Source organism: Podarcis pityusensis, assembly GCF_964106645.2.
Source record: "Podarcis pityusensis genome assembly, chromosome: 5".
Classification (NCBI taxonomy): Eukaryota; Metazoa; Chordata; class Lepidosauria; order Squamata; family Lacertidae; genus Podarcis; species Podarcis pityusensis.
Genome location: NC_138032.1, coordinates 70,494,391 through 70,510,426, shown reverse-complemented (window position 1 = coordinate 70,510,426; position 16,036 = coordinate 70,494,391). Strand labels below are relative to the sequence as shown.

At 44.6% G+C, this 16,036-nt stretch overlaps 1 protein-coding gene across 3 annotated transcripts in view; it reads right to left on the bottom strand.

Annotated features, from left to right (window-relative positions):
• UNC5B (unc-5 netrin receptor B) overlaps positions 1-16,036 on the bottom strand; it is a 166,440-nt gene that overhangs the window by 19,181 nt on the left and 131,223 nt on the right. For 2 of the 3 annotated variants that reach the window (XR_013986109.1, XM_081004668.1), the window contains exons 5-11: positions 14,157-14,337; positions 13,093-13,260; positions 11,551-11,715; positions 6,949-6,981; positions 2,601-2,795; positions 1,641-2,030; positions 358-445 (exon numbers count right to left, since the gene is read on the bottom strand). Coding sequence is in view for 2 of the 3 variants with exons in the window: in XM_081004668.1 (XP_080860794.1) it covers positions 358-445; positions 1,641-2,030; positions 2,601-2,795; positions 6,949-6,981; positions 11,551-11,715; positions 13,093-13,260; positions 14,157-14,337 (1,220 nt within the window). In the remaining variant the exon portion in view is untranslated. The remainder of the gene's footprint in view (positions 1-357; positions 446-1,640; positions 2,031-2,600; positions 2,796-6,948; positions 6,982-11,550; positions 11,716-13,092; positions 13,261-14,156; positions 14,338-16,036) is intronic. The other variant, XM_081004669.1, reaches the window with a different exon arrangement.

Genomic DNA, 16,036 nt, shown 5'->3' with positions numbered 1-16,036 from the left:
GGTTGGATCCTGACTTACAGCAGAATCCTAACTGTGTCTACGTTGCTCTCTATGAAATCAATGAAATGCTTAAGTTGGTCATGACTATCATGACACAGTGACTTCAATCAGACATTAAGTGCAATCAGCGGAGTCTGGATGCAAGTTTGTAGTGTTTCTTGAACGAAACACAGTTTGCTGAAATCAAGGAGACTAATGAAAGCAGATTGTGGAATGAATGGGAGTGGGGTAGGGAGTGGGGAACAGTTTACACTGGGCATGCTCAAGCCTTTGACCATGCCTAAAGCAGATCTCCTGGATAACCTCTGATAATGCAGGCCAGATTGAAAAACACAGCACGTTTTCTGCTTTACTTACAGGGTGTTTTCTGCTTTGTTGATCATCAGGTACATTTCGTAGAATTTCCCTTGAGGAATTGCTCCGTGTGGCACCAAGAGGCTCACCCCTATGGACCAGAAAGGGATGGTAGAGGAGAAGAGAATGAATAAAGGGTTTTACTAGATTTAAAAATGATACAACCCTCAGCTCTGCAGTACATCTTCCCTTCTCTCTGATCTCTCTTCCCCCAAGTCAGTATCTTAGGCCGCAGGCACAGAGCTAATGAGAAGATGCAGTGGACTCACTCTGCATCACCAGCAACCCTCTGCAAAGCCCCCAAGCAAGCTCATCACCTGGTTTCTCACCCATTACCTCGAAAGCTGTGCCTAATTATTCCAAAAAGAAAAGATGGCATCTCTGGACATTGTTTTAGTAACTGTCAATACTGTATATCACTTGACCTTCGGTGCCCATTAGCTGCTTCTGCCCAGACGATGCCTGGGGAAGGTGCCCCTCTCACCCACTTTGGTTTTATTTAGCACTAGAGTTAAACCAAGAAGCTGCTTCTAGCTGTGTGCATTATGCGTTCCTTTTCGCTCCCTCTGCAAGAAAACCTGTGGCAAAGGAAGAGATGAGCCATCCCACAGCAGGTGAGGCCCATAGTCAGGGATCTTCCCCTTGTAATAATTTAAGATGATTGAAAATTCCCAACCATTGCATCCTGGAAGAACATCTAAGTGAACAGGAAGCCTCATTCCTGAACGACTGCCTGAGGTCAATAATAGCCTGGATGGGGGTCAATAACTTGAAACTCAACATAGGCAAAGATGGAGGTGCTTGTGGTATGTGGACTGTTGATGGCAATAAATATCTCTGCTCTGGATGGAATGACACAAACACCCCTACAGGAGCAGGTTCAGTGTTTAGAGGATACTAATGGATCTGGGCCTCTTTCTGGTATTCTAGGCGATGGCAATGCTTTTTACCAGCTGTGCCCCTTTCTAAAGTGCCTGGCATGAACAAGTGGAGAGGCGACAGAGCGTGGTGCTCTAGGACAGATTAATATCCCTTTAAGGTTCTCCACTCACCAGTGAGGGGGAGAAACCTGGAAGAGATGGTCACAACTAGCAAGTACATAGGAGCTCAGTGGGTTCCGAGACCTCCCTGGAGCAAGGTGTCAGCTCAGAGCTGTTCAAGGTGCTGCAACCCCAGCTTGACCTACTACAGACTATGTTTAGGTCAGCCTGCCCATAACCGCTTGGTTCAATAGACTCTCAGATAAAGTCAGGACAATAGAAATTTCCCTTCATGCTGACATTTACCTGTGCCAGGGATGGTGAGCCTTCCTCCCAGGCAGCCGAACGTCCCAGTGGCGCTGTTCCCAGGCTCCCGAGGCAGAGTCAAGAGCTGCTGAGACCCCATGGTCTTGTTCCTTAGGTTCATGAAGTGATTATCCCTGAGGTTCTCCCCTGGGAAGGTGCCTGAGGGCATGACTCCCAGCAGGTCTGTCCCCTCATGCATCCCGGGTGAGGATGATGTTGTGGAGGAATTGTACACTTTGATCTTGAGGTTAGGGAGCGGGTCAAGCAAGGGAGAGTTGGTCATGGGGATCTTATCAGAGGAATCTTGCAAGGCATACATGGGGCCGCGGTACACACCAGCATTGGCTGTCAGGTCGGGCTGCATTGAAGGGTGCAGCAATTGGGGGGTGTCTGCAAAAGAGAAGGTGGAAAATGCTGAATGGTATGTTTCTCATAGAAGGAAATAGACACAGACAGCACGGCTACTCCTTGAAAGCTTGTCTGAATGGTTAAAAACAAACTTTAAACATACACTAGAAAACATGCAGGGAGATTTTATTCCAAAGCGTGGGCCTCAACTTGCAATCTGAACAGCTTACAGTTCTACCACCTCTTCCTGTTGGATAATGTGTCAGATTTTGACAAATATCTGCAGGCTAACAGATGTAGCTTTCTTCTGAATTTAAGCCACTTTCTTCTGTTTATTTATTTGAAACTTCTACAGTTTATTTCACACTTTCCATCTTGTTTAGTCTCACAAATGATTTAGTTAATTGAGAAAAAAGAAAGCACCCAGAGAGTTCCAGGCTAGCCTGGATTTGAACCCAGATTGCCCTGGACCAAGTCCACCTCTTTCTCCACAATGGGTTCTAGCGGCCTTCAGTTCAAATGCTTGGTTGTATCTGTTTTCTTCTTCTGCCTTGTGAGGTTCAAGGACGTATGAAAATGGATGTGAACCTTCTGAGTAAGCTGGGGTCTTACCATGTCTGGAGGTCTTGAAATTGACTGGGTGGAAGCCTCCTGTCAGAGCAGCGGAAGAGTCTGTTATGTCAGTGTCAAAGTCCCGGCAGCTGCGCCTGTACACAACCACCCCGACAGCCATCAGGATAACAATGAACACAAAGATGGCAACCACAACACCAGCGTACAAGGCCACGTCACCGGTAGCCTCCAGTACTAGAAGGAAGAGAGAGAAAGATTAAAACAGAAACTGAAAAAAGAATTGCCACTTTCTGCTTGCCTCTTTCTTTATTTAAATGATGTTAGGATGCCTTTCAGTAATATTATCATGATGGCATGACTCTTCCATTCGGAATTCAAAACCAAAACGTTGTACCACATTTCCGCCACCTATTCTGATTCCTCCCCCCTCTGTCTCAGGATTTTTGGAAAGGCAAGGAGGAAACAAGAGAAAGTCCAGCTGAAGAGAACTTAGAAACAAAAGACAGAGATTGCCTTAATGTCTGAAGCCCTCTGGCCCTCAGGTTCCTTCAGTGAGACTAGTTAGGAAATGTTTGCTCAGGCAAGTCTTTGCTTTGAGGGACTTTGCATGCGACTGCCCCTCAGGAATGTTATCTCTTAGTAGCATGTTCCCTATTGTCATTCTTTACAGCAAGGGTTGGACACACAAACCACCAAAAGCCTTTCTCTTTAGGTTACGGAGGTTACGGAGATCAAGCTGGAAGCTTGACTGATTTGTAAATGGAATACAACACTGGGACAAAAGTTATGATGAGATCATAAAGTTGTAAAGTTGGAAGGGACCCTGAGGGTCATCTAGCCCAACCCCCTGCAATGTGCCCAATGTGGAGTTTGAACTCATGGCACTGAGATTAAGAGTCTCATGCTCTACCAACTGAGCTATACCAGCTACAATAACCACAAGTCCTTTTTTTCTTTTTGAATTGCTGTGTTGGGCAAGTGGTGCAAGAATTAGGCTCCCTCCCAGACAAAGGCAAGCTTATTTTGGTGGTCTGGAGAGAAGAAAGAAGATAGGCAGAAGCCAGAAGGAAAGAAAGGTTAGCATCAAAGAGGGAATGGCAGGAAGCAGGAGCCAGGGGCTCGCAAAGCTATAATCTGCTGTTCAGGAAAGAAATTTAGAGAAATTTATGGTATCCAGAGCCAGGAGCCAATGAGGAGAATAACTTTTATTGCATTAGTCCTTAGACCATACTAGCACAAAGCAAAACAGGAGCCCCTGAATTAGGATGGGGCAATGGGGGTGTGTGGGTGCAATAAGGCCTATGGATCTTTGACTCAGTGATAAGGGAAATGATCACCAGCCACAAGGCTGCTGTTTCAAGATCAGCAAGCCTGAATGCAATATTCTTAATGTACACCTGCCTATGCTTTAAATGACCTAGTCAGAAAACCTTGGGCAACCTTGGCACAGTCGCGGATCCCTAATTAACATTGCCTCTGGAGCTATCTATTTATACATGACGCGTGCTGTGACTCCTTGGTCTCCCTTGGTGCGCAGAAAAGAGGACCGTGATAAAAGTCATCTACCTTGAACTTTTAAAAATGTGCACACGCCTGAGGAAAAAACAACAACACTGCCGCTCTGTGAGACTGGATGCACAGAGATGATCAACAGTCCATGAACCGAGTCAATCTCTCCTGTAGGTTCGTTTTGGTAGCAAACAAGTCCTAGATTGCTCTGGACAACAAGGCAGCATCGGCTCCTGAGTGGCTGAGCTCGCAAATGATGTTTGCTGCCTAGTGCTTTCCCTCTGCTCCCAACCTCTGCTAACTATGTTGAGTTTCATCTTTAAGATCTTCTTGGCTTTATAAAGTTTATTTACGTCAAAAATCCTGGGCCTTGGATTCAACACTTCCAAAGTTCTGCAGATCAATTTGTTCAAACATGCCCAGGAAGACCTTTTTGGAGGGGTGGGGTTTGGCCATATAAGATGATAGAAAGAACTGAAGCCTCATCCCATCACTGCCTCCAAAAGAAATGCTGTATGGATTTGCTAATAAAAAAGCATGGCTTTTTTTCTTCAACGTGCAATGTTTAGTTTATTTTTTTTAGTTGCTGCTTTGTTAACAGTTTTTTATAGATTGTAATTGTTTCACTAATGCTTTCTTTATTCTGTATGATTCATGTTGTATTTGTGATGTTCTATTCTGTTCTATCATGTTACTGATTATTTGCAAGCCGTTTTGGGATTCATTTGAACGGAAAGAGGCATAGAAATATATCCAATCAAATCGAGAATTACTCCAGATATGCCAAGAGACTGGCATTTACAACGATCTCCTCCCCCAACCCCTGTTTTTGATTTAACTGTTTCCCTCTTCTCCAAGCTCCCCCCATTACCATGCCCTGTTGTCACAGGTTCCTTCTTTCTGAAAGGGACTATGTGGAACTGAATCACGGTGTTGTTGTTGTTGTTGATTTTTTTAAAAAAATTGTAATTATATCTGGACTACATGTACAATTGTGTGTGATCCACTGGGAATTTCTTCCCTGAGGCTACTACCGGAAAAGGCACAAGGAAGAAATAACGGGGAATTTACAGGCTTTGAAGTATCCAATCAGTGCCATTTCCCAATCTATAGGGATTGCTAGGGTAGACAGAGGAACGCTCCATGCCAAGCTTCCATCATTGCTTGCTACAGAAGTAATTTCCCTCCCTCTGACTAGAAGGTGAAATACAACAGCAAGGAATACTGCTAAAATAGTTCGGGGCTTGGGAGGGTTGACTCCCATGCTAATGTTATTTATTAAGGTGTCACCATCAATATGCATGGCACTTCAAAGCAGGAGCAACAGGGAGCCCCAGGGAGCTTGCAGCCTCAAGTTTCACAATGGAAATAAAACAGAAGGGAGGCAGCAGGCAAGGGATTTGCGTGACCAAGGCATGGAGGCTAAGGTGTTGAGATGCATAGGCTTTGCAAGAATAGTTTTGAAATATCTTTAGAATAAAAGGGGGGTGGCGGGGTAGAATAGAGCATTCTGGGAGGTCATTGTGGGCATAAGGAGAAGCAAGGGAGACTGAGCAAAGGTCCTTTACAACAGCAAGAGAATTTTTAGGTGGCAGAGAACGGCAGAATTGGAAGAGTAGCAATTACTCTGCCACCTTTATCCTCCCTTTATTTGATTTTCAGTCTGCATTACAGAAGATAAGCTATCACTGATGAAGCTAATAAATATTCTGCACTGGATGCTACTCATGAAGGAAACAGCTCTGCCTCCTATGCTTCACGTTCACAGACGTTATCACGTTTTATTGCCACGCAGTGCAGCAACTGATGGCACACTGCCGCAAGGAAAGGGGAGGGATGCGCAACAAGAACGCCCCCATCTCTGGCAAAATGAAAACAAAAACAAAACAAAATAACGTCACCGCTATAGCCCTATGTCAAGGAGTTACAGAAACACCAACAGGTTACTTGAGGGCGAGAGAGAAAGAAAGCTGGGAGGGGAAGAACAATGTTTGCACTGAGCAAAAAAACAAAAGCAAAGAGTTTCTCTTTCTCGCTCTTGTAGATGAATGGATGAACTATAGCTTTAATTTCCATTGAAACTTTACCCTGAATTTAGTCAAGGGAATAACAGGTGTTGGTGGAGCATAGTTTTTCATTTTATACAAAGAACTGATATTTGCATCATCATCATAATCATTAATTCATTCCCATGACCCAAAATGTTGTGTGTGTATGTGATATCCTAAGGTATACTGGGAGAGCTGTAATAATAGGTCAAGGCAAAACTGAGCAAAACAAAAATAAGAATGGCCTAATATTTGTTTTTTTACAGTGGCACGTGGCTGTCAGCCATCCCAGTGCGTTTGCCGCTGCTATCCACAACACTAGAAGCAGGTTTGTTTTACTGGGAGCAATTGGGTAGAAAATGGCCAGCACGTTTTCCATTATATCTCTGTAAACAAAAAGGCTAGAGAGCTTTCTTTAAAAAAAGAAGAAAGCAAGCAAGCAAGCTGAAATGTTCAGGGAAGGAGTCCAGAACATCACATCCATCTCCTTCCTGCTGGAGGCTACAAAGCTTTATTATTTAAACCAGCACTGAACTTAAAACCACCACAGTATCTTTCCTACTGAATTGGAAATAAACCTGGTTTGATTCTAGTTTCTAAAACAAACCCAGTTTGCTTTTCAAGGTCCACCAGGCGTAACAATGTCTACATTCCCCTTCCCACTGGCTTCAGCTCCCTTGAGGCTGCTAGAGTCACACAGAGATGGTCCTCCAGGAATGTTTTAATACTGAGGTAGGGCAAATGTCCATGTATAGCAGACAAACCCGAACCAAACCTAAAGCTTAAATGTACAACAAATGAAAGAAAATGGCTATGAAATGGAGACTTACGGTGACTTTTGGGCTCGCTTACAAATCTTTTATCTGTCGGGGAAAACAAAGTTCAAAAACAAAGGTTGAAAAATGAGAATGGCGACAATGAAGATGGTAACAAAAGAAAACAAAGGGCAGTTTAGCAGCTCTGGCAAACCGAGGACTTGAGGGTATGGTGAAAACATAAGCACAATGGAACAATTTGTACTGAAGTGACATGCAAGACAAAGCCACGTAAACTGCAGTTGGAAGGGGGGAGGAGGAGGAGGCTGGCATATTCACTCCACAAGCAGCACCTCTCAAATATCTGCACTGCTGTATCTGCCCACAGTATCAGGAGAGTGCCTGCGAAATGTAAAACCAACATCATGGTCTGGGATGCTGTGCTAACGTGCCTAAGAGCAGAGCAAGAGTCCATCTGGTCCAGCGGTCTGTTTCTTAGGATGGCTAGCCAGCTGCCTCCAGCAAGCCCGCAAGCAGGACACAATGGTGATAGCTGTCTCTTGTGGTTGCTCCCCCCAACAACTGGTATTCATTGCCATACTTCCCATGACCATGGAAGCCCCCCCCCCCCCCCACAGCTATGTGGTCAGTTGGTACAAACCACCCAACTGCACTACTATTGGTTCTTCACAACATGTGACCCACCAGTCCTCTCAGGCATAATTCTAGAACCAGTGCTTTTTCTGGGGGGACGCATACCCCTAAACATTTTGGGAGTCTTTGTACTGTTGTCCATTTACTGTATTTATTTTTCCCAATTTGAACTATAAAATGGTGATTTTCTTGAGTCAAAATGAGAGTACCCCTAAACATTTTTTTTTAAGAAAAAAAGCACTGTCTGCAACTCATCTGGACAGAAGCAATGAACTGCCATGTTTCTCAGTTGTCCTGTCCTCCGTTAGCGGCAGTTACCCCAGTCACCACAAAAAACACCCCCTACCCCCCAGTCAACATAAGAAAGTGCTGGAAGAAGCAGTAGCATCTAATTTATTTTCCTGTGGGGGAGCCATGCTGGTCTGTTGCAGTGAAACCCAACAGTGTTGTAGGACGTTTAGGACGAGCACATATATTACAGCGTAAGCCTTGAATGGTGCACTCCAGAGGTCAATGGACTCCAACTCCCATCAGCTCCAATTCCTGGCATGGCCTACGGCCAGGAATTATGGGAGTTGTAATCCACCAACACCTGAAAAGCGCCACGTTGACTGGCAGAAGCTTTCATGGGCCTGTGTCCACATCATCAGATGAATGAAGTACAGTGCTTTTTTCTTTTTTTAAAAAAAAAATGTTTAGGGGATACTCTCATTTTCCTACTCCTATTGAAATACTGTCCCTCAATGAGGTCAAACTTAGAGTCACAAAATGTTTAGGGGTATACGTACCCCTGCGTCCCCCCCAGAAAAAAAGCACTGATGAAGTATATGGTGATCCCAAAGTGGCAGGGACACATATATGGTTGGGATGGTGGAGGAGGAGGAAGAGAGGTATGAGGGAGACAAAATGCTAAAGAAGAACAGACTAACTCCAATTCATCTTAAAGTTCTTCAAACTTGCTACATGTTGAAAGTTCCCATACACTGGGAAGGTACTGATCCTTCTTAGGCAATGGGGAGGTGCACAGAGCACAGTGTTCCTTGCCTCTCGGTGTGTTGTTGCTTGGTTTTCTTCTCAGTACCATTTGCCTGTTTAAGTGTTAACAGCCAGCAGCAGGCTGCCATGGTGCGCAGTTTGACTGTGCCTGCAAACTGCACCCGACCTCGGCTGTCATGATGCCTTAATTTTTCCCAGCAGTGAGCTTCTCCAGAGCCAGCAGCTACTGGAGGGAGGGGGAGATGCTTTTTCCCTTTTTCAAAAAATAAATTGCGTCTCTGTACAGGACTCCCCCTCATCTCTGCTATCTGCCAACATGGATCAATCCAGTGATTCCATTTAAGATGACACACATACATTCTCATGCAGCAGCGGCATGAGGTTAGAATTATAGCATTTGAGGGGGGGTGAGCAGATTGCGGTGGGAGGACAGAATTCAGGCAGCAATATAAATTCGGGCAAAATAACGAGCCAGGAAGGTATCACAATGGAAATCAACATGACTACAGCAGGTGGCAGCACTGTCACAATTTTTATTTATTTTTTTAAAAAAGCAGGGCTGCTCTTGTAGCAAAGTTTGCTTTTCTGCTCATTAAGGCAATTTATCTGGATGCTCTAAAGCAGGCTTCTTCAACCTCGGCCCTCCAGATGTTTTGAGACTACAATTCCCAGCATCCCTGACCACTGGTCCTGCTAGCTAGGGATCATGGGAGTTGTAGGCCAAAAACATCTGGAGGGTCAAGTCTGAGGAAGCCTGCTCTAAAGAGAGGTGTAAATACAGCAATTTTCCCCAGCCTTGCCTCAAGTTTAAAGTAGAAGGGTTAAAACCAAGCATCTGCCTCCTGCCTTCCTGTGACCACCCAATGAGCACTTCAGATACTGGCTGAGCTACTGTGATGTCATGGAATGTTCATGAATGTACAAGCAGACTGGATTGAAGGTGTCGGCAAGAGAATACTGGCAAAGCAACATGCTTTCCTGAGCCGTCAATTATCCTAAAGGGCCGCAGGACAAGAGCTGTATTCTGCTGGCAAAATGACTCAGGCAAAGGTCCTTTGCAGGCTGCAGGACCGTTGAGCTAGAGAGCAGGTACACGTGGGGGTAGGGAAGCGGCTGATGGTTGTCATGTAGAGCCAAGGAAAATTCACTCTGCACTTGTATAAATATATTTTTCTTCATTATTGCTTCTTGGCTTCTGGGGCTTAGTCCTAGCACTAAAAGTAATTTCTGTAGCCTGAGAGATCTGGATCAAGTTTAAGCCAGGTGTTCATGAAAAGCAAAAATCCCACTGATACCATCAGCACCCATTTCTTTAGGGGATCACATTGTTGAACAAAATTCACTGGACTGCTTTCCCCAACACTAAGACAACTGATGGATTTCTGAAGGAAATGTCAATGAAATATAAGATTTCTCTCTCATTTCAATGGGAAATGACATGATCCACAATTGCTTTACCCTGCCCACCTGTGTTCTCCTTTCTTGTATGAAGAGGAGACCCCGTTCTACTTCTCATAGTTTCACTCTCTGAGCTCTACAGGTGGCAGAGGGATCCTGCCATTATGGGTTCTGAATGACAGTTCGTCCATCTTCTTCAGAAGATTCACATTCAAGATTAGGACTCAAACCTCATTAAGGAAAGGCTGGCATTTCACCCACTAACCTTACCATACACTTCTCAAAATAGTTCTCTTGATCTATCTATCTATCTATCTATCTAGGCAGCCAGCAGTTCATACAGATAATCCTTCTAACTGAAATATTCTGCTCTTCTGAATGACCTACATATCGTTTGAGTAATACAGGTGTCTACATCAATCAGCAGTCTCAAGTCGACTGTTGGCTGGGCATCAGCACAACTGGAACCCATTCAGGTGGGCTGCAAGGATCTGTAGCCCATTCCTAAGCAGGTGGACTCAGAAGTAGCTTGCACCTCAGTTGGGTTTGCTCGCCACTATGCCCTAGCGTGCTATCTCCATGCACCTCCAAGACTTGAAACCATTCACCTAGAAGGCTGATACCAACCAGAGGCAGAGGCAATGGGATGATCTACACATTACACAGTGTCAAATGCAGGTTTGCTATGGAGTGTGCACTCAACAGGGAGTGAAAAATAATCACAGTTCTGTGACAAGTGTACCCAGTAATTATGTGTGCAGCAATATGTTTGATCACATCCATACATCTTAGGTACAGAAGAAATATTTAAGAAATAAAGTTTATGGAAGGGAAGTTTTGTGTCTCTTCCTCCTCTCAGCAGCCCCCCTTGGTACTCCCTCCAACATGGTTCAAAAGGGAGCCCCAAGAGAGGCTTTCTGTGGGTCTCAGGTAACCACATTGGGACAGAGCGGAGAGGAAACTTCCATTCCTTAAATGACCTTAAGTTAAGTTTCAAACTTGTGAATTTAGGTGGCCAGAGAACTTCATTGGGACTGGTAACAGATTTGGGTAAGGAGCTGAAAGGATGCAGTCGGTGTTCTCCCCCTGGCAAAAACAAACCCCTGTGTTGCAATGAGAACCAATCACAGAAACAAAGACACAACACGTGGGCTAATAACTGTTACAGCATATGCAATAGAATAATGATATCATTCAAAAAGTAGGAATAAATCTATTAGAGTTCATATATATAATGTAACAGATTAGTGGCGCAGAAGGTCTTCTGCTGAAACCTTTGAATAGCCATTGTGAGACTGACCTTTGATGCCTATCTTGAACGCATGGCCTTGACATTCTGCACCACTAGTCTGTTGCATTGCATATATGAACTCTAATAGATTTATTTATACTTTTTGAATGATATCAAAAATATCATATAATAGAATGATATTCTATTATATATGCTCTAGCAGCTATTAGCCTACGTGTTGTGTCTTTATTTCTGTGATAGATAACTTGGCAACAGAAGTTTGTCACTGGGTCTTACATGCCCACCTGCAGAGCTTTTTCAGTACAACTGAAAAACCTGCCTCCCTTCTGTCTTCCCTTTCCCCTCTGCTTCTTATTAGGCACAGCAAATCGACTCACTTTGCATACAGAGCCCATCGGTGCAGTTTTTGGAGTCAAGCAGCACTCCGCTGCAGTCTTTGCCTCCGTTCCTGGGCGAAGGGGCTGTGCATTCTCTGCTCCTCCAGTGCGTGCATTCTGTGCTGCAGGCTGACCACTTGCTCCATTCCGTCCAAGCTCCGTCTACTGCATTTCGGGAGGGAAAAGACAGTCAGGGACTAATCCATCACCAGAATCACCACCATAAAGGAAGGAAACTAATTAGAGACGCACAGGCAGAAGGGGTTGGGGGGGGGGAACAGAGAGAGAGGAAACAATTTCTTGTAAGACTAGCTTACTAACTCCTGAAAAAAGCAGAATGCTGGGATGCCCTTGTGAAATCACCTACTGGCACCACCGGCCCTAAACCAAAAAGTAAAGTGATACTGGCTGACAGGCAAGATCAGACTTAAAACACTGCAACCTTCCAACACAGGAAGCTATTCCACATCGGAAACATGCACTATCTCCCACACGTAAGTGTTTTTACACCAAAATTTTGTTGTATTTTAAGTGCGCCTTAATGTGACGCATACTGATACAAGCAACTATTTTCAGGCGTGCATCTAGTTAGAATTTCTATGCTGCATTTTAGCAGTCCTCTGAACAAGTCTGCAATGTAGATCAGTATCATTAACCCCATAATGCAGCCAGTGAGCTAGGGCAAAAGACTGTGGCTTGCTAAAGGTCACCTACCAAAAAAATTAGGTGACATCTTGAAAGCTGTAGGTTCTAACTATTACAGCAGCTTCCTCTTTTTTAAAGCACCGCCTGCTTTCTTGCCACATCTGCCAGTTGTCATCCCAACCAAGCATAAAATGTAATTTAAAAAAACCTAAACTAAATGGAACAGATTTGACTAGCACATGCATTCCTAAATCTGCCTTTCTTAAGGTTCCAGCCTCCCATCATCACATGTATGATTATTTCTTTTTTGCTTTCTTTTGAAGTCTAAAAAGAGCAGCCAGACACAAAAGTACATTGAATTCTCACAAAACAACCCGCTTCTTTATTGTTTATCCTGTTTCGTCCCTCCAGGCCGCAAGTGTTAAGAGCATTGTTATTTTCCTCAATTCCTTGCAATAACACATCTTGCTGCTAGCAGATGCTGTGATGTTAGCAGTTCTTCCTGTAAATTATGAGTCTCACTTCAGTTGTGACTCAACATAAATATCATTGCACTATAATGTACACAGAACTTTCGTACAAAACGGAATATTGGATGCCTTTCCCCAAACCCTTGATATTTAAAGGTAGTTCTAAATAAAGAATGAGCTGTTTTAATAAATGACATTTGGAAACTGGTGGATTGTTTTCTAAAGCAGATATGGCTCCCAAATGCTCTGCTGCCTGGCTCCTGCTGCTTGAGATATTCTTAACGCTCTGTACAGGGTACTGAGTCTAAGTCAACTGGCTACATCAAGCTTTGCCACCAGATTCTGTGCTATACAAACAGAAACAGCCCTGTGTGTGAATACAGCTCACTGTGCAGAGTCCAGGAGTGGCTGTCTGAGATGCCCTCACCTGGGCACATAGTGCTGCAGGAGATCTTCTGCAAGGACTGTCCATCGCAAACGGAGCCACCGTTGAGAGGCGCAGGATTGGTGCAGGTCCGGGTGCGCTTTTGCCATCCTCGACCACAGCGGTTGCTGCATGGGGACCATTCTGACCAGGTAGACCAGCCACCATTCACTATGAGCAGGGAAGAGAAGCAAAGGATGTTAAAAACCATGAGGCTATCTCCTCAATACCAACCTAGCTGACTTCTTTCTCCTGTAGCCACTTCTAATGTTACAGCTGCCCACACGAAATGTGCTAGGAAATGCCCACATCGTGTTGGATTCCTGTGGCAGCTGTAACATTCAGTAAGTCCTCACCACCATGGCTGTCCCAATCATGCCAGTGTTGCACATTTTTGGTGGAAGCTGGCACCAGACTGGACACTCTCCATGTGCAATTACCAGAAGAGGGAAGCCCAAATGCTGCATCTTCTCCATCACCAATCAAGAATAATAAAATGTACCTCTGTAAGAACACACCTATTAAGGAATATCTGCCAAATTGTAACACCTGTGCATCAGAGACCTGCACTGGTTGTCAATTAACTGCTCAAGGTGTTAACTATTGGCACTTACAGCCCTGAACAGCTCAGGGCCAGTTTATTTGCGAGATTGCCTTACAATGAAGCAACCTATAACTTGTAAGAAATCAATCAATCAATTGATGGGGAAACTGCAAAGGCAGGGACTCTTATAACAACAACAACAACAACAACAACAACAACAACAACTTATTATTTATACCCCACCCATCTGGCTGGGTTTCCCCAGCCACTCTGGCAGGCTTCCAAAAAAATATTAAAATACAATTGCAAGTGCTATTAAATTCAGTGGGACTTCCTTTTGAACAAACATGCTTAGAGGATCAGGTTGTTATTTGCATTCAATGTGGATGTTTACATACTGCATGAACCAAGTATTTAATTACACATGCACACATATATATGTTGCAGAAAACTGTGTTCTCATCTTCTCCTTACCCACCATGTGAATAAGCCCCCTAACCTGCCGAAAGCAAAAAGTCTGTACCATAGACAATGACGGTGGCTGTGGTGCTCTTCCGTTTGGCGACAATGTTCTTGGCCACACAGGTGTAGTTGGCAGTGTCAGAAAGTCTGGCTTGCTTGATGATGAGGTTATGGTCAATGGTTATCAAGAAGTTGGTATCTTGGGCAGTGTCAACCACATAATCATTCCTCAGCCACTCCACCTAGAGAGAGCCACGGGGGGAGAAAAACAGGGAGGAAAGGAATAGGGAAAGAAGGTGTTGGGACAGGTAAAAAAAATAATGAAGGAAGGAGGAAGATGGAGCCACTGTTAACTACACACACAATACATGCAACATGTGATCTTCATTCCAAAGCAAGATCCATAACTATAAGTTTCTTTTTAAAAAAGTTGTAAGTTTCTCCAGCAAGCCATGGAACTTTGTCATCCAGAGCCTGGAATTCTGTTGGATAACCCTCCAGGGGTAGAGTCAAACTGCGGGAGAATCACAGTGCCTGCTGTGGTCGCAGAGACTGCTAACTCGTAACTGCTGCCTCCTGTGTTGTTTTTGCTTCATTAGCAACACCGAAGCAACCTCTCCAGGAAGCAAGCCTGGGCAGTGTGTATGGAGGTCCCGGGCTGACACGATTACAAGACACCCCCCCACACACACACTCTAGGCCTCACTGATGTAGTCCAAAAGAAAGCAGAGCGAAATTTGCCGCAGGTACCCATGACAGAAAACTCCATTGGGTTCCTGTGGCATGTATACGTTTGCCCACTTGCCTTGCACTGGTACATGCAATATCCTACGTAGAAGTAATACTAAGTAAGCATAAACAGGTCTTATTTATGAAGTATCCTGAATCTTGTGATGTTCAACCCATTTTTTAAATAATAAACAACCCTGCCTGTCACCCCAGGAGGCCCTAGTACCATAATGCACCTGGGCTTTGCTCATTGTTCGAGAAAGGACAGACTTTCTTACAGATAACCTTTCTATTTTTAATTTTGTTCCCATCTGCCACACCAGCTGGATGTGGAATGGCCCAGTTCAACCACCTCACTGTTTTGTTAGCAAAAAACAAAACAAGGCCAGACAAATCGCGGATTAATTTCTTACATTTGTATCCTGCCCCAAGTTGCTGAGACCAACAGTTTTAGCCCGACAACAACTCTGAAAAGTAAGTTACGCTCTGAGAGTGTGAGGCTGAAGGCTTCAGGCCTCATCCACACTGGCAACAAAGTAAAATGGGAACGAGATGGTAGAGTCCTGAAGCGGTAGACTAGACTGCAAATTTCGGGCTGAAAGTGGTGTTTTGCCATTTCAGCGAAAAACACAAAACCTTGCACATAGAAAACTAGCTCTGAAGGGGCTGGACTAGGATATGCTAGCATCCCCCCTCCCGTTTCTAAAACTTGCCAAACAGGGTTTTTGTTAAAAAATATGTGTGCACTCAAAACTAGTACAGTATTTTGCACCTGCAGCCTGAAGCAGAAATATCCATTCTGCCTCCTCATTCACCTGCATGCATGGACCAGGCCTCTTGGTGTTCTAGAGGCAGAAACCAGGTGCTACCCTACAGGACACTATGGTCTACCTGCCCTTAGCTTGGATTGACCTGTCTCTCCATCGGCACTCAGTCGCCAGGTATATGCATGTGTGTGCTTAACTGCCTGCACTCCATCTAGACTGAGCATCTTTACACCCCAGGCACCTAACATTAGCTGCACAGCCATATGATGCTATGTTGGCAGCGGTGGCGGCGTTACCCTGCCACTGCAGTCACAAGTCGCTGGAAGCTTCCTGTGGTAGCAGCAACAGCAGAAAATTTATGTCCCTGGGATGGTGCCACACACCCAAACAACTGCTCTGGTATGCGTGTTCATAAAGTGCCAGCAGGGAGGTGGCACTGCCCTCT